We start from the raw sequence: 26,396 nt of genomic DNA on the forward strand, positions 1-26,396 counted from the left end.
ACTTTTGCTATTATAACACCATATAATCCTTCAATTTACTATGAATAAAAATGTTACTGCTGGACCTCATTTCATAAAATTCTACTCCTACATGCTAGTCATGACCGTATAGTATTGCAAAGGCTTGTATCAGTTAAATTTTTTTTATTTGTTCATGGGATGTGGGCGATGCTGGCCAGGCCAGCATTTATTGCCCATCCCTAATTGCCCTTGAGCAGGTGGCAGTGAGCTGCCATCTTGAACCGCTGCAGTCCATTTGGGGTAGGTATACCCACAGTGCTGTTAGGAAGGGAGTTCCAGGATTTTGACCCAGCGACAGTGAAGGAATGGCGCTATAGTTCCAAGTCAGGATGGTGTGTGACTTGGAGGGGATCTTGCAGGTGGTGGTGTTCCCATGTATTTGCTGCCCTTGTCCTTCTAGTTGGTACAGGTCGCAGGTTTGGAAGGTGCTGTCTAAGGAGCCTTGGTGCATTGCTGCAGTGCATCTTGTAGATGGTACACACTGCTGCCACTGTGCGTCTGTGGTAGAGGGAGTGAATGTTTGTAGATGGGGTGCCGATCAAGTGGGCTGCTTTGTCCTGGATGGTGTCGAGCTTCTCGAGTGTTGTTGGAGCTGCACCCATCCAAGCAAATGGAGAGTATTCCATCACACTCCTGACTTGTGCCTTGTAGATGGTGGACAGGCTTTGGGGAGTCAGGAGGTGAGTTACCCGCCTCAGGATTCCTAGCCTCTGACCTGTTCTTGTAGCCACGGTATTTATATGGCTACTCCAGTTCAGTTTATGGTCAATGGGACACCCCTAGGATGTTGATAGTGGGGGATTCAGCGATGGTAATGCTGTTAAATGTCAAAGGGAGACGGTTAGATTCCCTTGTGTTGGAGATGGTCATTGCCCGCCACTTGTGTGGCGCGAATGTTACTTGCTACTAATCAGCCCAAGCCTGGATATTGTCCAGGTCTTGCTGCATTTCTACACGGACTGCTTCAGTATTTGAGGAGTCATGAATGGTGCTGAACATTGTGCAATCATCTGCGAACATCCCCACTTCTGACCTTATGATTGAAGGAAGGTCATTGATGAAGCAGCTGAAGATGGTTGGGCCTAGGACACTACCCTGAGGAACTCGTGCAGTGATGTCCTGGAGCTCAGATGATGGACCTCCAACAACCACAACCATCTTCCTTTGCGCTGGGTATGACTCCAGCCAGCAGAGGGCTTTCCCCCTGATTCCCATTGACCTCAGTTTTGCTAGGGCTCATACTCGGTCAAATGCTGCCTTGATGTCAAGGGCAGTCACTCTCACCTCACCTCTTGAGTTCAGCTCTTTTGTCCATGTTTGAACCAAGGCTGTAATGAGGTCAGGAGCTGAGTGGCCCTGGCAGAACCCAAACTGAGCGTCACTGAGCAGGTTATTGCTAACCAAGTGCTGCTTGATGGCACTGTTGATGACACCTTCCATCACTATACTGATGATTGAGACTAGGCTGATGGGGCGGTAATTGGCCGAGTTGGACTTGTCCTGCTTTTTGTGTACAGGGCATACCTGGGCAATTTTCCACATTGCAGGGTAGATGCCAGTGTTGTAGCTGTACTGGAAAACTTGGCTAGGGGCACGGCAAGTTCTGGAGCACAGCTCTTCAGTACTATTGCCACAATATTGTCAGGGCCCATAGCTTTTGCAGTATCCAGTGCCTTCAGTCGTTTCTTGATATCACGCGGAGTGAATCGAATTGGCTGAAGTCTGGCATCTGTGATGCTGGGGACTTCAGGAGGAGGCCAAGATGGATCATCAACTCGGCACTTCTGGCTGAAGATTGTTGCAAATGCTTCAGCCTTATCTTTTGCACTGATGTGCTGGGCTGCCCCATCATTGAGGATGGGGATATATGTGGAGCCACCTCCTTCAGTTAGTTGCTAATTGTCCACCACCATTCACGGCTGGATGTGGCAGGACTGCAGAGCTTAGATCTGATCCGTTGGTTATGGGATCGCTTAGCTCTGTCTATCGCATGCTGCATACGCTGTTTGGCATGCAAGTAGTCCTGTGTTGTCGCTTCACCAGGTTGACGCCTCATTTTGAGGTATGCCTGGTGCTGCTCCTGGCATGCCCTCCTGCACTCTTCATTGAACCAGGGTTGGTCTCCTGGCTTGATGGTAATGGTAGAGTGGGCGATATGCCGGGCCATGAGGTTACAGATTGTGGTTGAGTACAATTCTGCTGCTGCTGATGGCCCACAGCGCCTCATGGATGACCAGTTTTGCATTGCTAGATCTGTTCGAAATCTATCCCATTTTGCACGGTGATAGTGCCACACAACACAATGGACGGTATCCTCAATGTGAAGGTCTCCACAAGGACTGTGCGGTGGTCACTCCTACCAATACAGTCATGGACAGAAGCATTTGCAGCAGGCAGATTGGTGAGGACGAGGTCAAGTATGTTTTTCCCTCGTGTTGGTTCCCTCACCACCTGCCGCAGACCCAGTCTAGCAGCTATGTCCTTTAGGACTCAGCCAGTAGTGGTGCATACTGAGCCTCTCTTAGACATTGAAGTCCCCCACCCAGAGTACATTTTGTGCCCTTGCCACCCTCAGTGCTTCCTCCAAGTGGTGTTCAACATGGAGTACTGAGTCATCAGCTGAGGGAGGGCGGTAGGTGGTGATCAGTAGGAGGTTACCTTGCCCTTGTTTGACCTGATGCCATGAGACTTCATGAGGTCCGGAGTCGATGTTGTGGACTTTCAGGGCAACTCTACCCCTACTGTATACCACTGTGCCACCACCTCTGGTGGGTCTGTCCTGCCAGTGGGACAGGGCATACCCAGGGATAGTGATTGCAGTGTCTGGGACATTGCATGTAAGGTATGATTCCGTGAGCATAACTATGTCAGGCTGTTGCTTGACTAGTCTGTGGAACAGCTCTCCCAACTTTGGCACAAGCCCCCAGATGTTTAGTCGGAGGACTTTGCAGGGTCGACAGAGCTGGGTTTGCCGTTGTAGATTCCGGTGCCTAGGTCGATGCCAGGTGGTCTGTCCGGTTTCATTACTTTTTATTGACTTTGTCGTGGTTTGATACAACTGAGTGCCTTGCTAGGCCATTTCAGAGGGCATGTAAGAGTCAACCACATTGCTGTGGCTTTGGAGTCACATGTAGGCCAGACCAGGTAAGGACAACAGATTTCTTTCCCTAAAGGACATTAGTGAACCAGATGGGTTTTTACAACAATCGACAATGGTTTCATGGCCACCATTAGACTAGCTTTTAATTCCAGGTTTTTTATTAATTAAATTCAAATTCCATCTTCTGCTGTGGTGGGATTCGAACCTATGTCCCCAGAAAAATACCCTGGGTTACTAGTCCAGTGATAATACCAGTACGTCACTGCCTACCCCTATTTTATCTATTAATCCTGTACCTTTTTTCTAATTGGTCTTAACACAATTAATATGTGGTTTCATTTTATATCTACAATGTACTATATTAGAAATTTTAATCATAATTAAATATTGACAGATATCTGTCAGAAGAGGATGTCGAGGATAAAGGAAACCCATTTGTTCAACTAGTGAGTGGAGTAATATGGCTCCTGCGAAATGGCACTATTTATATTAATGAGAGCCAATCAGCTGAGTGTTCGAAGACCCAGGAAACAGGTACAGTTCCAAAGCCAAAACTCATGGTTATCTGAGTAAAGACAGTGAAAATGTGTTTAAAATTTTGCCCTGAAATCCAAGTTTATTGCATTGTTCCAAAAGTAAAGAATCAAACTTAATGTAACAAGTTTTTCTGTTTACCGCAAACATTTCTGTAATGCTGTATTTAATTCTGATAAAAGTACACATTTTAGAGCAGTGTTAACTATATTTAGAAGAACAGTTTGTATGTTTTATGAACATGCACTCTAGCTATGGGATGTGGCACAAACTATTCTGGAACTGCAGTGGAACAGTTTACACCACAATTGATTAAGCAGAAATCGGTATTAAGCATTAAAATTGCCAATTACTTCAAAACCTGTGGAAACAATTCTTGTAGCAGCACTTGTTTTCCTTCCTAAGCAGTGATTTCCACACTTATTCAGACCCACAGAAATCACAGAAGAAATCTTTATTTACTCTGATACCTGAGCATCCAAGGGCCTAAAAATTACTGTGCAATATGGATTTTTGAACCGATTTAAATGGGCTATATTTTTGTCAAATTAGTGTACACAATGTAATGTGAATGTTCTAAGCACTCATGCTTTTATTACATGCATTTCTAGGCTGTGACTTTTGCGACTGACTGACAAGGTTAAGTAACAAGATTTCTTCAATTTATCAAGACTTTCACTTCTAATTTCTTAAAATGAACATTTTGCAGGTTTTCTGTGGGAAGAAGTTAATGCTGCTAACAAAATTAGTTTTGAATGAGTGCAGCTTTATCTTTTATGAGGATTCTTACACCTTAGCCCGAAGAGTTCTGTAATCGTTTTATATTGGCACCTTTTGACTGCTTGTTCTCAGGCTACTGATGATGTCATTATGACAATTAGTATAGCCTAGTAGAGCAGCACTGTCATCAGGAGACATATAAGATCCTGAAGGGACTTGACAGGGTGGATGCTGAAAGTATGTTTCTGCCTTGTGGGAGAGGTTAGAACTAGGGGGCACAGTTTAAAAATAAGGGGTTGCCCATTTAAGATGGAAATGAAAAATTTTCTCTGAGGGTTGAGAGTCTTTGGAACTTTCTTCCATAGAGAGCGGTGGAAGCAGGGTCATTGAATATTTTTAAGGCAGAGGTAGATAAATTGTTGACTAACAAGGGAGTCAAAGGGTTTCAGGGGTAGGTGGGAAAGTGGAGTTGAAGCCACAAACAAATCAGCCATGATTTTATTAAACGGCAGAGCAGGCACGAAGGGACTGAATGGCCAAGATTGTAAGAGGGGGAAAAAACATCCATGGCTAAGCAAGGAAGTTGAGGATAACAAAGACAAAAACTAAGGTATACCATATTGCAAGGCCAGTGGCAGGCTGGAAGATTGGGAAATTTTTAGAGATCAACAAAGGGTTACTAAAAAAGTAATAAAAAGAGCAAAGGTAAATTATGAAAGAAAACTAATGCAAAATATAAAAACGGATAGCAAAACTTATATAAGTATAAAAAGGGAAGAGTAGCTAAAGTGAATGTTGGTCCTTTGGAGGGTGTGACTGGGGAGTTAATAGTGGAGAACACAGAAATGGCGGCGACACTAAATCTATATTTTGCCTCCGTTTTCATGATGGAGGACACTAGTACCGTCCCAATAGTAACAGATAATGCAGAGGTTATAGAAAGGGAGGAACTTAGAACAATCAACATCACTAGGGAAAAAGTACTGAGCAAACTATTGGGATTGAGGGCAGACAAGTCCCCAGAGCCTGATGGCCTACATTCTAGGGTCTTAAAGGAAGTGGTAGCGGAGGTAGTGGATCCATTGGTTATAATAATCTAAAATTCCCTGGATGTGGGAAAGGTTCCAGTGGAAAACTGCTAATATAACGCCGTTATTAAAAAGGGAGGGAGGCAGAAAGTAGGAAACTATAGACCAGTTAGTTTAACATCTGTCGTTGGAAAATTGTTAGAATCCATTATTAAGGAAGTAATAATAGGACATTTAGAAAGTCAAAACACAATCCATCAGAGTCAGCATGGTTTTATGAAGGGTAAATCATGTTTGACTAATTTGCTAGAGTTCTTCGAAGATGTAACAACTAAAGTGGATAATGGGGATCCTGTAGCTGTAGTATATCTGGACTTCCAGAAGGCATTTAGAACATAGAACATTTGATAAGGTGCCACACAGATGATTAATACACAAGGTTTGATCACATGGGGTTAGGGGCAGTTTATTAGCTCGGATAGAGGATTGGCTAACCAACAGAAAACAGAGTTGGGATAAATGGGTCTTTCTGGTTGGCAAGATGTAGCTAGTGGGGTGCCACAGAGTTCAATCCTCCGGCCCCAACTATTTACAATCTATATTAATGAGTTGGATGCGGGGATAGAAGGTACTATAGCCAAATTTGCAGTTGACAATAAAATAGATGGGATAGTAAGTTGCAATAAAGAAATAAGAAAATTACAAATGGATATGGATAGGTTAGGTGAATGGGCCAAAATTTGGCAGATGCAGTTTAAGGTAGATAAGTGTGAGGTTATCCATTTTAGTTGGAAGAATAGAAAGGCAAATCATTATCTGAATGGAGAGAAACTTCAGAGTGCTTCGGTGCAGAGGGATCTGGGTGTCCTCGTGCATGAATCGCAGAAAACTAGTATGCAGATACAGCCGGTAATAAGGAAGGCAAATGGAAAGTGAGACTGCACCTGGAGTATTGCGTACAGTTTTGGTCCCCTTACTTGACGAGGGATGTAGTTGCATTGGAGGCAGTTCAGAGGAGGTTCACTAGATTGATTCCAGAGATGAAGGGTTTGTCTCATGAAGAGAGATTGAGCAGTTTAGGCCTTTACTCTCTCGAGTTTAGAAGAATGAGAGGAGATCTAATTGAGGTACGTAAGATGATTAAGGGGATTGACAAAAACGTAGAGAGGATGTATCCTCTTGTGGGGCAGTCTAAACGCGAGGTCATAGTTTTAGGATAAGGGGTAGCAGATTTAAAACAGCGGTGAGGAGAAATTACTTCTCTCAAAGGGTCGGGAGTCTGTGGAATTCACTACCCCAGATTGCGGTGGATGCTAGGATGTTGAGTAAATTTAAGGAGGAAATAGACAGATTTTTAATTAGTAATAGGTTGAAGGGTTATGGAGAACGGGCAGGAAAGTGGACTTGAGGCAGAGATGAGATCAGCCATGATCATATTCAATGGTGGAGCAGGCTCAAGGGGCTGAATTGCCTGCTCCTGCTCCTAGCTCTTATGTTCGTAATTTGTATGTTTGTATGAAAACAGAAGTGGTCAACAAATCTGTCACTTCTATTTTCCTTATGTTTCGGGTCCAATATGGTGTCTATCATCTCAGTACCTGAGCTGATTTGCCTGTTCTGTCTGGCAGTGACCCATATACCGCTACCTATGAAATGGGGTTAGGATGCAGGTAAACTGGTGCAGAGAAAGTAGTACAACAGCCTGGAGCTTTAATATCGTATGTCTCTTCAGAACAGTAGGGGGTAAAAGTTATGCTAAAGCTATAAGTGAAAAAACACTGGCGAGCAAGATAAAGGAAAATCCCAAGGTATTTTATAAATCTATTAAGGGCAAGAGGATAAGCAGGGAAAGAGTAGGGCCCATTAGGGACCAATGTGGCAATGTGTGTGTGGAGCTGGAGGACGTAAGTGAGGTTTTAAATGATTACTTTTCATCTGTGTTCACCATGGAGAAAGACGATGTAGGTGTAGAGATCAGGGAGGGGGATTGTGATATACTTGAACAAATTAGCATTGAAAAAGGAGGTATTAGTGGTTTTAGTGGGCTTAAATGTGGATAACTCCCCAGGCCCGGATGAGAGGTATCCCAGGCTGTTATGTGAGGGAGGAGATAGCAGGGGCACTGACACAAATTTTCAAATCCTGTCTGGCCACAGGAGATGTGACAGAGGACTTGAGGACGGTGAATGTGGTACCATTATTCAAGAAGGGTAGCAGGGATAAACCAGGTAATTACAGGCCGGTGAGTCTAACATCAGTGGTAGGGAAACTACTGGAAAAATTTTTGAGGGACAGTATTAATCTCCACTTGGAGAGGCAGGGATTAATCAAGGATAGTCAGCATGACTTTGTAAGGGGGATATCGTGCCTAACAAACTTGATTGAATTTGTCGAGGAGGTGACTAGGTGTGTAGATGAGGATGAAGCAGTTGATGTAGTCTACATGGTCTTCAGTAAGGCTTTTGATAAGGTCCCGCATGGGAGATTGTTTATGAAGGTAAGAGCCCATGGGATCCAGGGAAATTTGGCAAATTACATCCAAAATTGGCTTAGTGGCATGAGGCAGGGGGTGATGGTCGAGGGTTGTTTTTGCGAGTTGAAGCCTATGACCAGTGCTGTACCGCAGGGATCAATGCTGGGACCTTTTAGTTTGTAGTGTGCATTAATGATTCAGACGTGAATATAGGAGGTATGATCAGTAAGTTCGCAGATGACTCGAAAATTGGTGTTGTAAATAGTGAGGAGGAAAGCCTTAGATTACAGGACAATATAGATGGGCTGGTAAGATGGGCGGAGCAGTGGCAAATGGAATTTAATCCTGAGAAGTGTGAGGTGATGCATTTTGAAAGGACTAATAATGCAAGGGAATATACAATGGATGGTAGGACCCTAGGAAGTACACCAGGTCAGAGGGACCTTGGTGTACTTGTCCATAGATCACTGAAGGCAGCAGCACAGGTAGATAAGGTGGTTAGGAAGGCATATGGGATACCTGCCTTTTCTTAGCAGAGGCCGAGAGTATAAGAGCAGGGAGGTTATGATGGAGCTGTATAAAATTCTAGTTAGGCCACAGCTGGAGTACTGTGTACAGTTCTGGTCACCACGCTATAGGAAGGATGTGATTGCACTGGAGAGGGTGCAGAGGAGATTCACCAGGATGTTGTCTGGGCTGGAGCATTTTAGCTATGAGAGGGACCGGATAGGCTGGGGTTGTTTCTGTTAGAGCAGAGAAGGCTAAGGGGAACCTGATTTGAGCTATATAAAATTGAGCGGCATTGATAGGTTAGATAGGAAGAAGCTTTTTCCATTAGTGGAGGTGTCAATAACCAGCGGGCATAGATTTAAGGTAAGGGGCAGGAGGTTTAGAGGGGATTTGCGGAAAGCTTCTTTCACCCCGAGGATGGTTGGAATCTGGAACACGCTGCCTGAAGGGGTGGTAGATGAGCACTTGAAACACCATAGCATACAAGGCTGAGGGCCATGTGCTGGAAAATGGGATAAGAATAGATAGGTGCTTGATGGCCGGCACAAACACAATGGGCCGAAGGGCCTGTTTCTGTGCTGTATAACTCTGACTCTAAGCTCTGTCCTGTATAATCATGAACTTCAAGCTAATATGGCTGGTTAAATTAATCTTTTGGTCAATAGTGGTTCTCCCTACACACCAGAATATTGCCAGTTTGAGTGTTGACAATGGTGGTGCTGTTGAAAGTCAGAAGTTGGTTGGGTTTTTTCTTCTTGGAGATGGTCATTGCTTGATACTTATTACCTGTCGCTTGTTAGTCCCAACCTGTTATGTTGTGCAAATCCTAATGGGTTGGAACAGCTTGGCTTCGGAAGGCAGGCCCGCTACTTGCAGGATATTGTTAGGCAAAAAGAAAAAGGAAGCATTTGTAAGGGCTGGAAAGCTAGGAACAGATGAAGCACTTGAGGAATATAAAGACAGTAGGAAGGAACTTAAGCAAGGAGTTAGGAGGGCTAAAAGGGGTCATGAAAAGTCATTGGCAAACAGGCTTAAGGAAAATCCCAAGGCTTTTTATACGTATATAAAGAGCAAGAAGGTAACCAGGGAAAGGGTTGGCCCACTCAAGGACAGAGATGGGAATCTGTGTGGAGCCAGAGGAAATGGGCGAGGTGCTAAATGAGTACTTTGCATCAGTATTCACCAAAGAGAAGGACTTGGTGGATGATGAGCCTAGGGAAGGGAGTGTAGATATTCTCTGTCATCTCATTATCAAAAAGGAGGAGGTGTTGGGTGTCTTGTTCGGCATTAAGGTAGATAAGTCCGCAGGGCCTGATGGGATCTACCCTAGAATACTGAGGGAGGCAAGGAAAGAAATTGCTGGGGCCTTGACAGAAATCTTTGCATCCTCATTGGCGACAGGTGAGGTCCCAGAGGACTGGGGAATAGCCAATGTTGTGCCTTTGTTTAAGAAGGGTGGTAAGGATAATCCAGGAAATTATAGGCCGGTGAGCCTTACGTCAGTGGTAGGGAAACTATTAGAGAGGATTATTCGGGACAGGATTTACTCCAATTTGGAAACAAACAAACTTATTAGCGAGAGACAGCATGGTTTTGTGAAGGGAAGGTCGTGTCTTACTAATTTGATTGAGTTTTTTGAGGAAGTGACGAAGATGATTGATGAAGGAAGGGCAGTGGATGTTATCTATATGGACTTCAGTAAAGCCTTTGACAAGGTCCCGCATGGCAGAGTGGTACAAAAGGTGAAGTCACACAGAGGTGAGCTGGCAAGATGGATACAGAACTGGCTCTGTCATAGAAGACAAAGGGTATCAGTGGATGGGTGTTTTTCTGAATGGAGGAATGTGACTAGTGGTGTTCCGCAGGGATCAGTGCTGGGACCTTTGCTGTTTGTAATATATATAAATGATTTGGAGGAAAATTTAGCTGGTCTGATTAGTAAGTTTGCGGACGACACAAAGGTTGGTGGAGTTGCGGATAATGATGAGGATTGTCAGAGGATACAGCAGGATATAGATCGGTTGGAGACTTGGGCGGAGAAATGGCAAATGGAGTTTAATCCGGACAAATGTGAAGTAATGCATTTTGGAAGGTCTAATGCAGGTGGGAGGTATACAGTAAATGGCAGAACCCTTAGGAGAATTGACAGGCAGAGAGATCTGGGCGTACAGGTCCACAGGTCACAAAGTGGCAATGCAGGTGGATAAGGTAGTCAAGAAGGCATACGGCATGCTTGCCTTCATCGGTCGGGGCATAGAGTATAAAAATTGGCAAGTCATGTTGCAGCTGTACAGAACCCTTGGTTAGGCCACACTTAGAATATTGCGTGCAATTCTGGTCGCCACACTACCAGAAGGACGTGGAGGCTTTGGAGAGGGTACAGAGGAGGTTTACCAGGATGTTGCCTGGTCTGGAGGGCATTAGCTATGAGGAGAGGTTGGAAAAACTCTCTTTTCACTGGAACGACGGAGGTGGAGGGGCGACATGATAGAGGTTTACAAAGTTATGAGCGGCATGGACAGAGTGGATAGTCAGAAGCTTTTTCCCAGGGTGTAAGAGTCAGTTACTAGGGTACATAGGTTTAAGGTGCGAGGGGCAAAGTTTAGAGGGGATGTGCGAGGCAAGTTTTTTTACACAGAGGGTGGTGAGTGCCTGGAACTTGCTGCCAGGGGAGGTGGTGGAAGCAGATACGATAGCGACGTTTAAGAGACATCTTGACAAATACATGAATAGGAAGGGAATAGAGGGATATGGGCCCCGGGAGTGCAGAAGGTGTTAGTTTAAGCAGGCATCAAGATTGGCGCAGGCTTGGAGGGCCGAATGGCCTGTTCCTGTGCTGTACTGTTCTTCTTTTGCTATGACCTATGGGGTGAGATTTTTTTTTTGAAGAAGGCTGAATCAGTACCTTTGACTGCAGGCATTTACAAACACTTCAGCTTTGCCTCTTGCACTCATGAGTTTCCATCACTGAGAGAAGACTTGGAAAGTCTGACTTCAGAGGCCCAGACTGTTGTCCAAGTCTGGATTTTCACAGTGCCCTACTCCTTGCCTAACTCATTCTCCTCTTCCTAGACCTGTCCACCTGGCTTCCTCCCTCCCAACTGCAAGGCCTGATCACCATATTCCCTCATTACCAGTTTGGGCCTCTTGATTTATCCTGTTGACTCCTGCTGTTTGGCAATGTCACCTCCAATTGCACCTCCAACCTACCGTAGGCCAAAATTATACAGTGACGGAAATGTGAACAGTTACAAAATACTACACCATGCACTTATGAAGACTCAATTCACAGACATTATGATGCTCAGAGGCAATATTTATCTTGGCTTCATGAGCAATGACAGGAGATCTGCTAGTATTCACTTCTCAACACAATTATTTAAGGATTCTCAAGTTCCTATTCTTGCCATGCCCCTTACCTTTTGTGACTGAGGATACTGTCTAACTAAAAAAGGGTGAAAAAACAGGTTACTATTATTGAATTCCAAACCCTTATCAGATTTACAATGATGGCGATGTGGTGCTTAGACTCAAATTGCAACTCCACTTTTCCAGCAATTGTCTTGGCTCTTTTTCCCCAATCAATTCATCTTTAAAACTTTAATCACTTGTCCCATCTCTCCTTCATGACCCTGTCATTCTCCCCACCACCCCCCCCCCCCAACCCTAGCCCTCCAAATACATGAATCACTGAAATCGCCTCTCTTGTCTGACCAGTGACTATGCATTAAATAATTCCTCAGACTCAGCAATTTCAATCTTCACTTGAATGAATTCACACCTTCCTCTACCAAATTCCTTGTAATGCTAACTCCTTTCTACCTCCTCTGCGCATCAACTCCCCCATTCATAGTCAGGGTCACTACTTCATCTTGTCATTGGCTTAGCTCTATTAACATTTTTTATCTCCATTTGACATGTTCCTCTGCTGCAGTAGTCTCACTAGCATCATGTTTCTCTCCTGGAAAACAAAACTAACTAAACTCTGCTATCTCCTACTTCTGGCTTGCTAATTGTAATGCCACCACTATTTGTGACGCTTCAATTAGCAATCATATTACCTATCTATCGAAGGATGGATTTTGTTGCCGGCTTCAGGACTCTTGCCAGAGCAATTTTCCTGGATGAGGCCATCTTTGCACTCAGAGTCCAACTGAGGGCAGTGAGCGGGATCTCGCTGCCAGCAGCAATCAGAGGGCTGGCAGCTCTGGAGCCTCGGCAGCCCCAACAAGCAGTGAATACGCCTCAACATGGATGCCCCCTCGCTGGCATGCACAGCAATAAGCAAATAAACAGGATCTAGGCCGATAGTATGTAGTGATGGAGGGAAATCACTGTGCTGGATTGGTCTCTGCTGCAATTACGGCCTTTTATGACCACAGCCCCCTCTTTGCGGCATAGAGCCTCAGGCTCCAATGATTTCTGGGAGGTCACCTCCATTGAGTTGGCGGCCTCCACACACAGTGGAGTCTGCTCCACTGGTGGCAAAATGCCAGCGAGGCCACAAAATAGCCCCTAAATGGGGCCTTAACACAGCTAATTGGCTGTCCTCCATGGAGCGTTCAGCCGATCTGCTTCACAGCCCACCCCGGGAAACTTCCCTGGCGGTGGGAATACGTAGGGGAGCCGATCCGACACAACTCCTATTTTCCTGTCATCCCAAACTGCCCCCTCCAAGCCCACCATCAGTGGGCCAGGAAAATTCGGCCCCAAGACTTGAATGAGTCAAATCAGCCTCTAGCTGAATGCCAGTAAAACAAACTGTTGACTTTTGACTCCCATCAACATCTCTAGATCTGTGGTCGAGAGTAATAATGGCAAAAAGTCAAAGCTTATGGCTCTTTATCTGATTGCACACAGCATTTGTAACAAGATGGGTGAGTTGACGGCACAAATAGAAATGAATGAGTATGACTTGATAGCTATAACGGAGACATGGTTGCAGGGTGACCAAGACTGAGAATTCAATATTCAAGGGTATTCGACGTTCCAGAAAAATAGGCAAAAAGGAAAAGGAGGTGGGGTAGCTTTGTTAATAAAGGAAGGTATCAGTGCCATGGTGAGTCGTGATGTAGGTGCAATAGATCGTGATGTGGAATCAGTTTGGATGTAAATAAAGAATATCAAGGGGAAGAAGTCACAGGTGGGAGTCATCTATAGGCCCCCGAAGAATTGCCTCACTGTAGGACAAAGTACAAATCAGGAAATAACGGAGTCGGCAAGAAGGGCGCTACAATTGTCATGGGTGATTTTAATCTGTATATTGACTGGACAAATCAAATTGCCAGAGTAACATGGAAGATGAATTTATAGAGTGCATCAAGGATTGTTACTAAGAGCAATATGTTGCAGAACCTACTGGGGAACAGGCTGTTTTAGATCTAGTATTGTGTAATGAGGTAGGATTAAAAGGGATATCCTAAATAAGGATCCTCTAGGGGGTAGCGATCATTATATGGTAGAATTTCGAATTCAGTTTGAGGGCGAGCAACTCCGGTCTCAAACCAGTGTCCTCAACTTAAACAAGGGCAATTCCAGATGTCTGAAGAAAGAGTTGTCTAAAGCGGGCTGGGAAAATAGACTCAGTGGATGAGCAGTGGCAGACATTTAAGCAGATATTTCATGAGGCTCAGCAAAAATTTATCCCGGTCAAAAAGAAGGACTCGATGAAAAGGATGAACCACCCGTGGTTAACAAAGGTGGTTAAGGAGAGTATCCAATCAAAAACTAAGGCATACAAAGCAGAGAAAACTAGTGGTAGGCCAGAGCGTTGGAAATTTTTTAGAAACGAGCAGCGGATGACTAAAAAGCTAATAAGGAAGAAAATTGATTATGATAGTAAGTTGGCAAGAAATATAAAAACAAACACCAAGAGCTTTTATGCATATATAAAAAGAGAGTAGCTAAAATGAACGTGGGAACCTTGGAGGATGTGACTGGAGAATTGATAATGGGGAACAGGGAAATGGCAGATAATTTAAACCAATATTTTGCATCAGTCTTCACGGTGGAGGACACTATAAACATCCCACAGATAGCAGATAAGCAAGGAGCTAATGGGAGGGAAGATCTTGTAACAGTCTCTATCACGAGGGACAAAATATTAGACAAACTAATGGGACTAAAGGCCGACAAGTCGTCAGGACCTGATGGCCTGCATCCAAGGGTTTTTAAGGAAGTGGCTGTGGAGATTGTGGAGGCATTGGTCGAAATATTCCAGAACTCGCTGGACTCCAGGAGGGTCCCAGCGGATTGGAAAACAGCTAATGTGATGGCCCTTTTCAAGGGAGGGAGAGAGACAAAAAGCAGGAAACTATAGGTCAGTCAGCCTAACATCAGTCGTTGAGAAAATGCGAGAGTCCATTATTAAGGAAGAAATAGGACATTTAGAAAAGCTTAACACAATCAAACAGTCAACATGGTTTTGTGAAAGGGAAATCATGTTTGACAAAATTGCTAGAATTCTTTGAGGATATAACAAGCAGAGTTGATAAAGGGGAACCGGTAGATGTAGTGTATTTGGATTTCCTGAAGGCATTTGATAAGGTGCCACATAAAAGATTATTGCATAAGATAGGAGCTCATGGTATGAGGGGTAAGGTATTAGCATGGATTGAGGATTGGTTAACTCACAGAAGACAGTCGGGATTAATGGGTCTTTTTCAGGTTGGAAAGAGATAACAAGTGGAGTGCCACAAGGATCAGTCCTAGGGCCTCAATTATTTATTATCTATATTAATTACTTGGAGGAGGGGGCAGAGTGTAATATACCCAAATTTGCTGACGATACAAAAATAGGTGGGAGGGCATGTTGTGACGAGGACATAAGGAATCTGCAAGGGGATATAGATAGGTTGAGTGAGTGGGCAAAAACTTGGCAGATGGAGTTTAATGTAGGAAAATGTGAGGTCATGCACTTGTTGGTAGGAAGAGTCAAAAGGCAGACTATTATTTAAATGGAGTCAGACTTCAAAAAAGTGCAGCACAGAGGGATCTGGGTGTTGTGCATGAAACACTAAAAGTTAGCATGTAGGTGCAGCAAGTACTTAAGAAGGCAAATGGAATTTTGGCCTTTATTGCAAGGGGGTTGGAGTTTAAAACTAGGGAAGTCTTGTTACAACTGTACAGGGTGTTGGTGAGGCCGCACCTGGAGTACTGTGTGCAGTTTTGGTTCCTGTATTTAAGAAAGGATATACTTGTATTAGCAGTTCAAAAGAGATTCACTAGGCTGATTCCTGGGATGAAGGGGTTGACTTATCACCTGACATGCATCATAGGCACTTCTTTTTTGTTTCATCATATTCTCTATCTCCCTCATCATCCAAGGAGCCCTGGCTATGGTTTCCTTACCTTTTGCCCTTGTTGGAATGTACCTAGCCTGTACCTGAAACAGCTGCTCCTTAAAAATCGCCCTTTGTTCCATTACGGTCTTTCCTGTCCGTCTTTTGATTGCATTTTACCCTGGGTAGATCCCCTCTCATCACATTGAAGTTAGTCTTCTTCCAATTTACAAGTTATTCTTTAGATTGTTCCTTACTCTTCTCCATTATGAATGTAAGCCTTATGATACAATGATCCCTCTTAACCAAGTGCTTCCCCACAGACACTTTGTGCACTTTGTTCGCTTTGGCACACCTCATTTCTCAGCACCAGATCCAGCAATGACTCCTTTCTAGTTTGGTCGAGAACATACTGATCAAGAAACTTTTGAACGCGATGCAGAAATTCCTCCCCCTCTGTCTTTGCCCCCTCAAGGAAATCCTCCCTATTCAATACTGCTACCCCACCTCCCTTTTTTCCTTCTCTATCTTCTCTGAATTCTTTGTATACTTGAATATTAAGCACCCAGTCCTCACCATTTTAAGCCACATTTCCATTATTGCGATTACATCATATTTCCATACCACTATTTGTGCTTGTAGCTCACCAACCTTATTCACCACTTTTGTGCATTTACATACATGCATTGTAAACCTGTCTTTATATTCCTCGTAGTCTTTGTCAGTAGTCAGTCTGCTCCTAATAAAGTATACTTCCTTCTCTAGTGCTTTCCAGCACTTATGCCTTTGTGCACCTTATTCCTTTTTTCTACTTCTATATGCTGGTGTCCATCCCCCACCAATTTAGTTTAAACCCTCCCCGACCACACTAATGAATCACCCCAGTTTTTTATGATCTCATGGGTTACACGAAAAGAGACAAAGTCCAACTGTAGCTTTAAGAAACTTTATTGCAGTACTTAATTGTTACATCTTCAGAAAACTTAACAATGAACTGAACTAAAACTAAAAGCAACACATACACTGAACTAACACTGAACTAACCTAAAACTAAAAGCACCACACATACTAAACTAACCCCCCCCCCCCCCCCCCCGAACTGAACTAACACTTAGCGCCAAATCAAGCCTTATTATAGTTATTCATACAAATCAGTAACACCTACTCTTTGTTCCCAAATAGTCTACAAACTTCTGCAGTTTCTTGGTGTCGGGGCCTGATTGGGGTACTGCCTTGTCAATTTGTCTTAACTTCTTACTCCAGTTTCCCATCCCCTTATCTCCTTGTGAACCTTTAGGCTGACTGTTATACAAAGGGTTATTATTAAGCAGTCTGCAGCTGTCCTGTTAGTTTCTGCTGATAAGTTGCCTCTGCAGCCCTGAAGTTATGACGTCATTTCTGATCAGCTGTCTGTGCAGCTCCGAGGTTATTTTATTAGTAGGCTATACTTAATTGATTAGTTCACTTTAAATGTCCCCCAATAGTTCTGTTCCCACACCCCACAAGGACATTGGTCCCAGTCCTGTTGAGGAGCAACCCGTTCCTTTCGAACCAGTGCCTTCTGCCCCAGAACTGGTCCCAAGAATCTGAAGCCTGACCTCCTGCATCATGCCTGAAGCCACATATTGATCCTCTTTCTACCTAATTCTACTCTCGCTAGTGCACGGGACTGGGAGGATTTCATAGATTGCTACCTTCAAGGTTCTACGTTTTAACTTCCTCAGCTTCTGGAAAATCTGACTGTAGGACATCAATACATGCTCTCTCTCTCTGTCGTTGGTACCCACGTGTACCACAACTTTTGGCTCACTGCTTCCTCCTGCAGTCTGTTCTGCACCCTCTTTGTGATATTCTTTACCTTGGCACCAGGCAGGCGACACACCATGTGAAACTCACTATGACCGTTACAGAAATGTCTGCTTCCTGTAACAACTGCGTTTCTTCTACCTGTTCGCTCCTGTGCATTCCCTTTCTCATTGGTGTCATGGTCTGGCCTGTACTCTTTCAAGTTGTCATTTTTCCCAACAGTCTTGAATGTTGAGTACCAGTTTGAGAGTGGCACACACCCAGAAGACTCCTGCACCTCCTGTCTCTTCGTATCCTTCTGTATGGTCAGCTATCTACTATCCTGAACTCATTGCCTATGGTGTGATCACCTCCTGGAACATGCGATACAGGAAACACTCATCCTCCCTGACGCTCCACACTGATTCCAGCTGCCCCTGAAGCTCAGAAATCCTGAGCCCAAGCTCAAGCAGATGGAGATACTTATTCTTACACACAGGACCCCCAAGACACTCCTGAAGTTCCCACATGGCGCAGGAATTGCAAGCAACAGGTCTCGGCGGCCCATCCTTGATCTTCAAAAAAAAAAACTCTAATCCCTCCTTGTATCGACTATTAATTTTAAGTAATGCCTTCAGACCTGCTCTGTGCTAATAGTCCTAATACTAATTCCCTTATAGTTATATTTTCTGCAGTTTAACTAGTTAAGCTATAAATTTAGCACAGAACTTTATAGTTTTCTGGTCCTAATTTGAACCACTGCCCTAGTTTTTTTTAAATTACCTAATGCTCACCAATTGCCTATTTGCTGTCACTCATAGAGTCTTAGTCGTACAGCACCGCGTCCATGCCGACCATAATGCCTATCGATACTAATCCCACCTGTCTGCATTAATTCCATATCCCTCTATGCCTTGCTAATTCAAGTACCTGTCCAGATGCCTCTTAAATGTCGCCACTGTTCCTGCCTCCACTACCTCCTCAGGCAGCTCATTCCAGATACCCGCTATTCTTTGTGTGAAACATTTACCCCTTTGATCCCCTTTAAACCTCCTCCCTCTCACCTTAAATCTATGCCCTCTAGTTTTAGTCACCCCTACCATGGGAAACACTCTGGCTATCTACCCTATCTATGCCTCTCATAATTTTATATACCTCTATCATGTCCCCTCTCAGCCTCCTTCATTCCAGGGAAAACAGACCCAGCCTATCCAATCTCTCTTTATAACTCAAGCCCTCCAAACCAGTCAGCATCCTTGTGAATCTTTTCTGCACCCTCTCTAGCTTAATCACATCTTTTTCTGTAGTGCAGTGCCCAGAACTGCACACAGTACTCCAAATGAGGCCTAACCAACATTATGCACAACTGTAACATGACATCCCAACTCTTGTACTCAGTGCCTCGGTCGATGAAGGCAAGCATGCCATACACCGCCTTCACCACCCTGTCTACCTGTGTTGCCACTTTCAGGGAACTATGTAATTGCACCCCAAGGTCGCTCTGCTCAACAACACTCCCCAGGGCCCTGCCATTCACTGTATATGTCTTGCCCTGGTTTAACTTACCAAAATGCATCACTTCGCACTTGCCTGCGTTAAATTCCATTTGTCAATCGCTTGCCCACTTTCCCAGTTTTTCTATATCCTGTTGTAACCTTAGACAACCTTCTTCACTGTCCACTATACCACCAATTTTGCTGTCATCTGCAAACTTACTAATCATGCCCCCTACGTTCACTTCCAAGTCATTAATATATATGACTAACAACAGAGGGCCCAGCACCAATCCCTGCGGCACATCACTGGTCACCGGCCTCCAATATGAAAAACAACCCTCCAATACCACCCTCTGCCTCCTCTCACCAAGCCAATTTTGTATCCAATTGGCTAGCTCACCATGGATCCCAAGTGTTCAAACCTTCCAGACCAGCCTACCATGCGGGACGTTGTCAAAGGACTTGCTAAAGTCCATGTAGACAACATCCATCGCCCTGCCCTCGTCAATCCTCTTGGTCGCCTCCTCAAAAAAACTCAATCAAATTCGTGAGATATAATTTCTCACACACAAAGCCATGCTGACTTTCCCTAATCAGACCTTGCCTTTCCAAATGCATATAAATCCTGTCCCTCAGAATCCCTTCCAATAACTTGCCCACCACTGATGTAAGGCTCACTGGCCTGTAGTTCCCTGGCTTATCCCTGCTGCCCTTCTTAAATAAAGGCACAACATTAGCTATCCTTCAGTCTTCCGGTACCTCACCCGTGGCTAATGATACAAAAATCTCTGCCAGGGCCCCAGCAATCTCCTCCCTTGCTTCCCATAGCATCCTAGGATACACCTGGTCAGGCTCTGGGGATTTATCCACCTTAATGCGCTTCAAAACCTCCAACACCACCTCCTTTGTAATGTTGATATGCTCCAGGATATCGCTGTTCCCTCCCTTGAACTCACTAGCTTCCATGACCTTCTCCATGGTAAATACGGACGAGAAAGATTCATTTAAGACCTCGCCCATTTCCTGTGGCTCCACACGTAGATTACCACACTGATCCTTAGGGGGACCTACTCTCTCCCCAGCTACCTTTTTACTCTTAATATACTTACAGAATCTTTTAGGATTCTGCTTTACCTTATCTACCAGGGAAATCTCATGGCCCCTTTTCGCCCTCCTAATTTCCTTCTTAAGTGTACTCCTACATCCCCTATACTCCTCGAGGGACTCGCTCGATCCCAGCTGCCTGTCCCTGACAAATGCCTCCTTCTTTGTCCTGACCAGACCCTCAATATCCCTTGTGAACCAAGGTTCCCTAAACTTGCCAGCCTTGCCCTTCCATCTAACAGGAACATGCCAGCCCTGAACTCTTCCTATCTCACTTTTAAAAGCCTCCCACTTGCCAGACATCCCTTTACCTGTAAACAGCCTCTCCCATTCAACTTTTAAGAGTGCCTGTATGATGCCATCGAAATTGGCCGACCCCAATTTCGGACTTCAACCTGAGGACCAGTCCTATCCTTTTCCATAACTATCTTGAAGCTAATAGAGTTATGGTCACTGGTCCCAAATTGCGCCCCCCCCCCCCCCCCCCCGACACATCAACCACCTGCCCATCCTCATTTCCTAAGAGGAGGTCGAGTGTAGCCCCTTCTCTAGTAGGGCCATCCACATACTGCTTCAGAAAACTATCCTGGACACACGGGTGGTTGGTCGGTGCGGACTCGTTGGGCCGAAGGGCCTGTTTCAGTGCTGTATCTCTATGACTCTATGACTTAACAAATTCTTCCCCATCTGATCCTTTAGCACTAAGGCAGTCCCAGTCAATATTAGGAAAGTTAAAATCACCTACTATTACGACCCTATAATTCCTACACCTATCTGTGATTTCCCTACATATATGCTCCTCCACTTCCCTCTGACTATTGGGGGCCTATAGTATAATCCCATCAAAGTGATCACCCCTTTCTTATTTCTAAGTTCTACCCATAAGGCCTCGCTGAACGTTCCCCCCGGGATATCCTCTCTAAGTAATGCCGTGATGTCCTCCCTAATCAATAGTGCAACTCCCCCTCCTCTCTTACCTCCACCTCTGTCACGCCGGGAGGATCGGTATCCCGGAACATTGAGCTGCCAGTCCTGCCCATCCCTCAACCAAGTTTCTGTAATAGCTATAATATCACAATCCCATGTACCGATCCATGCTCTGAGTTCATCTGCCTTACCTGTAGGCTTCTTGCATTAAAGTAAGTGCAGTTTAGCCTACCAGACCTTCCATGCTCCCTGTCCTGCCCCTGCCTGGCCTGCCTACTGGACTTGCTTGCTTTAACCTCTACATTTGCCTCAACTATCTCATCGGAGAGGCTACTACTTTGGGTCCCACTCCCCTGTCAGACTAATTTAAACCCTCCCGAGTAGTACTAGCAAACCTCCCCGCAAGGATATTGGTCCCCTTCCAGTTCAGATGCAACCCGTCCTTGTGCAGGTCACCTCTGCACCAGAGGAGATCCCAATGATCCAGTAGTTGAAGCCCTCCCGCCTACACCAGCTCTTCAGCCACGCATTCATTTGCCTTACTAGCCTTACCCTCACTAGCACGTGGCACAGGGAGTAATGCTGAGATTACAACCCTAGAGGTCCTGCTTTTTAACCTGCCTAACTCCCTATATTCAGTTTGCAAGACCTCATCTCTCTTCCTGCCTATGTCATTAGTAGCAATATGGACCACGACCTCTGGCTGCTCACCCTCCCCTTTCAGAATGTCCTGCAGCCGCTCTGAGACGTCCTTGACCCTCGCACCAGGGAGGTAACATACCATCCTGGAGTCTCATTTGTGGCCACAGAAATGCCTATCTGCACCCCTTAAGATAGAATCCCCTATCATTATATCTGTTCCACCCCTTTTCCTCCCCTGCTGTGCAGCAGAGCCCTCCGTGGTGCCACGAACTTGGCTGTTGCTGCTTTCCCCTGGAGGTCATCCCCCGCACCCCCCCCCACCAACAGTATCCAAAGCAATATATCTGTTTGAGAGGGGGATGGCCACAGGGGACTCCTGCACTGCCTGGGTGACCATTGCCTGCGGTGTGACCACCTCACTAAACGTGCTATCCATGACGTACTCAGCATCACGGATGCTCCACAGTGAATCCACCCGCAGCTCCAGCTCCGTAATGGGAGTAGCCAGTGGCTGCAGATATCCATCTTCCTGCACACACTTCCTGCACACATGGTCGTCAGGGACACTGGAAGCATCCCTGATTTCCCACATAGTGCAGGAGGAGCATATCAGGGGGCTGAGCTTTCCTGCCATGACTTACCTTTAGATTAATTAGTTCCTCCCTTAATTAAAAAAATACTAATTACCCACTCCAATCTCAAGTCCTTAATAAGCTACACTGAATTTTAAAAAATCACTTCAGTAGTACTCGCCTTATCACCAGGGTTTTTTTTCAACAAAATAAAACTTTCCCCTTAGTGAATTTAAAGATGTTTAAAAAAAAAAGTAACAATAGTGACTCGCCAACCAATCACCTTGCAGCTCTCCTCTGACGTCACTGTTGGGTTTTTTTTCAAAACTTCGGCGCGCTAGAAGAGCTCCACTCCGCTCCCGGAAGGTAAGAGACTGGGCCTCGATTCTCTGGCTCGATTTATAGGCTCCGCTCTCGGCCTTCTCCCCACAGGTCTGCTCTGCTCCCGGAAGGTGCTCTTTTGGAAATGCACTGATCAAGTCCATGCTATTCCCCTGCATGCTTTCTCTTTCTCTGTCGCTGCTCCTAGTGTTGCTGATCAGGTCTGCACTGCTCTCCCACACGCTCGCCCTTGCTCTTTTTATCCTCTGCTGCCACTACTGGTGTCTCCGATCAGCTCCACACTACTTTCAAAAATCTTATCAAACTTCCCATCCTTGTATCTCAAGTCTCCTTTTTCCTTATGTTTGGTATACCTTTGCTCATTGCAAATCACTTTGTCTTCCTGCATGTGTGCACTACCACATGAATGCAAGTTGTAATTTGCATGTGGTATGTCAAAACCAGCATATACTGCACATATACCTGCAGAAAGTTTTCTTTTGTATTTTTTGAAGGTTATGGTTATTTTTAGCACTATTTCGTTGTATAGTATGTATACTCTTAGTTACGATGGCATATGATACTGTTTCAATACTTGACAATTGAATACAATGGTTAACATGCACGTTAATGAACTTGACTTAATAGTAATACTTAAAAGTATGTTAAATGTGGTAACTTAGTTATACTCAATGTATACTGAATACAGCAGAGTGCTGTGCAATAATAAAATTGGTATTTGCAATAGTGCAGCAGGATTGCCAAAAGCACTGTCATTGAAGGCCCCCACCTGCCAAGAATGAGGCATATTAATTTTGTCATATGAACATTGATTTTTAACTTGCTGGGAAGAAAAGGCCTTCTACAAGGGCCGCCGGACACTTAGCTGAAAAACATTTGCATACTAGTAGGCAGTGCTTGTGGAGACAAAAGGACCATTCCCTGACGCATTCAGCCCACGATGGATTTTGATCACCAGACATTGAAGGTGTAAGGAATAGCATTCCAGAGACTGCTAAGGTGATACAATCCACAAAAGCCAGGACTGGTTAAACCAGCTGGTCACGTGACTAACTGGCTGGTCCAGGTTTTTTTTTAACTCCGACTGGCTTCTCCTGGAATGAGAAGGCCTCTCCTGTCTGCTCCCATCTCTTTCTCACAAGGCTCTGGACCCAATGAGGACACATTAACTTTGAGCGGAAAGTTTTCCACATCAAACAAGATTTAAGAATAATACTCGGCCCCAACAAAAAGCCAGACCTACCTACAATCAAGAGCTTTACAGCGAGCTCTAAGAACAGTAACCAAAACCATCTTCGGATATTGCCTCAAATTTTTCCACTTTCTCTTCTCTTTTTTCTGTCTCTCTGCATGTGTGTATCGCGTATGCATGTTAGTGTGGGTGCATCGTATATCCGTAGGCGTTAACCGAATTAGAGTTAAGTTTAATAAAGCTCAACCACCTTTAAACCTAAGAAAACCTGTTTGACTAGTCTCTTTGCCTTTATAATTGGAAGTTAGTGAACAAGGATTCACTAAGGGGGAGCTAAAACACTGTTTAAAATTAAAACCTGTTACAATAAGACCAGGTGAAGGCTGAGGGGGAACCTTAGACCCCTTTCTCAGTGGGTCGCAACAGCACATTTAAAAACTAGTTTACTAAGATGTTAAAATATGGCTCACATTATAGAGTACAATTCTTGATCAGTGTTGAATTTCCAGTTTTATTTTTAAGAAAAAAAACTGCTGGCACTCCAGAATCCTGTGAAGAATGGCCACTTGAGCCAAGTTACTGGAGACTTTCCAACATCAACATCACTAATTTGTGTGCGTATATATTTTTTTTCCAGTGAAATTGTACCCTATTACGAATTGGGCTTTATGGGGAGGAGTTAAATATGGCATTGCTAAATGCCAGTAGTTGGTGAATCGAAGTGTAAATATTTTAAAATCTAGTCTAACAGTCAAAGATGAGACTAAGCCCATTTAAGTAACACTTTTAAGTAAATACAGCAACACCTGTGAACTGGTGAATTCAGCCCCTTCAGATGAAGGCATGAAGTATGTTACTATTTTGTTTTTCGCCCAACTTCAGAATGCATACCAAACACATCTTCCCCTCTCTTCCCCTGTCAACATTCCGAAGGGATCTTTCCCTCTGCGATACTCTCATCCACTCCTCCATTACCTCCACCACCTCGTCCTCTTCCTGTGGCACCTTCCCCTGCAATCACAGGAGGTGTAATACCTGCCCATTTACCTCCTCTCTCCTGACTATCCAAGGCCCCAAACACTCCTTTCAGGTGAAGCAGCGATTTACTTGTACTACTTTCAATGTAGTATACTGTATTCGCTGCTCACAATGTGGTCTCCTCTACATTGGGGAGACCAAATGCAGATTGGGTGACTGCTTTGCGGGACACCTCCGCTCAGTCCGTAAGCATGACTCAGAGTTTCTGGTTACTGGCCATTTGAACACCAACCCCACCCCCCCCCCCCCCCCCTCTGCCCCAACCACTCTCATGCTCACATCTCTGGCCTGGGATTGCTGCAGTGTTCCAGCGAACGTCAGTGCAAGCTCGAGGAACAGCATCTCATTTACCGATTATGCACACTACAGCCTGCCGGACTGAACATTGAATTCAATCATTTCAGAGCATGATGGGTCCTCCCACTTTTTAATGTTTTTTCTTTTTTATTGAATTTATTTTGTCTTTTTTTAAGCTTGGTTAGTTTGTTCTGTGCCAACCCACTTTTTTTTTTAAACATGTTTTTTAATGTTTGTGCTTGGAGTGCTGTGTGCTTTACAGTCAATTCACACCCTCTGTGTACTAATGCTTTGTCTTTCAGCATGCCATTAACCTATTGTTTGCCTTTGCTCCATGAACTTCAGGTCAGTTATTCTGTGACCTTGTCCTATCAACACCTTCTCTTTTGTTATCTCTTGCCCCACCCCCAGCTTGACTTGCTTAAAATCTTTTACATTTCTAATATTTGCCAGTTCTGATGAAGGGTCACTGACCTGAAACGTTAACTCTGTTTCTCTCTCCACAGATGCTACCAGACCTGCTGAGTATTTCCAGTGTTTCTTGTTTTTATTTCAGATTTCCAGCATCTGCAGTATTTTGCTTTTATTTCAGAATGAGTTTACTTGTTTACTGATAGCGCTATGGTTTGTTTATCCAGTGCATCTGTAACAAAACAATTAAGTGCTAGCATTCTTCAGATGGTGTGGGAGAATATTTCAATGGATTCTGTTGGTTTGTGTCTGAAACGTTATTTGTACTTACTGGTTCCCATATGAGTAACTTATAGCTATTCCATAAAATAACCTTAAAATCTTTTGACTAATTAGAGAAATTGTAGCTTTTGAAGCAGAGAAGTAACTGAGTGCCAAATGAAAATTGGTAGAAATTAGGATGTAGCTTTGGTTCTGAGGTCCTGCCATTTTCATTGAATTACAGCATTAAATTTAGGCTGTGTTTGCTGACAACGCAGCCACTAGGTGGCGCTGCACAGGCACATGTGCAAATGCAGCCTGTGCAACTAAAACATCAGTCTGCAACGTTCAGGCAGCTGCCAGGACAAAAGATGGCACTGCTCAAATAATCACACAAAGCCAAAGTAAACACATGGTAGCACACAATGGCCGGAGAGAGCGGGAGGGGGGGGGTGGGTAGCGAGCAAACGGGCCGGGTGGGGGGATGGGGTAGCAAGCAAGCGGTCTGGGTGGGGGGATGGGGTAGCTAGCGAGCGGGTGGGCGGGGAGGTGGTTGGAGCAGAGCTCACCCGCCGCCACCAGAGTCTTCGGATGCTCGCCCACCCGCGCTCTCCCTGCTTCCCCACGTAACGCGATGGCGTCATATGCGCATTCGCCAACCAC

The 26,396-nt window shown here is 44.7% G+C and overlaps 2 protein-coding genes across 4 annotated transcripts in view; both read left to right on the forward strand.

Moving 5' to 3' along the window:
• Positions 1–26,396, forward strand: part of nagpa (N-acetylglucosamine-1-phosphodiester alpha-N-acetylglucosaminidase) — a 154,808-nt gene that overhangs the window by 53,052 nt on the left and 75,360 nt on the right. For 2 of the 3 annotated variants that reach the window (XM_068031564.1, XM_068031566.1), the window contains exons 3-4: positions 3,516–3,655; positions 24,236–24,340. In XM_068031564.1, the coding sequence (XP_067887665.1) occupies positions 3,516–3,655; positions 24,236–24,340 (245 nt within the window). The remainder of the gene's footprint in view (positions 1–3,515; positions 3,656–24,235; positions 24,341–26,396) is intronic. The other variant, XM_068031565.1, reaches the window with a different exon arrangement.
• The window catches only part of ccne2 (cyclin E2), a 266,305-nt gene continuing 252,575 nt past the window's right edge, over positions 12,667–26,396 (forward strand). Inside the window, exon 1 of the mRNA XM_068031568.1 lies at positions 12,667–12,671. The gene's annotated coding sequence lies outside the window, so the exon portion shown is untranslated. The remainder of the gene's footprint in view (positions 12,672–26,396) is intronic.

This window comes from Heterodontus francisci, chromosome 5 (genome assembly GCF_036365525.1).
Source record: "Heterodontus francisci isolate sHetFra1 chromosome 5, sHetFra1.hap1, whole genome shotgun sequence".
NCBI lineage: Eukaryota > Metazoa > Chordata > Chondrichthyes > Heterodontiformes > Heterodontidae > Heterodontus > Heterodontus francisci.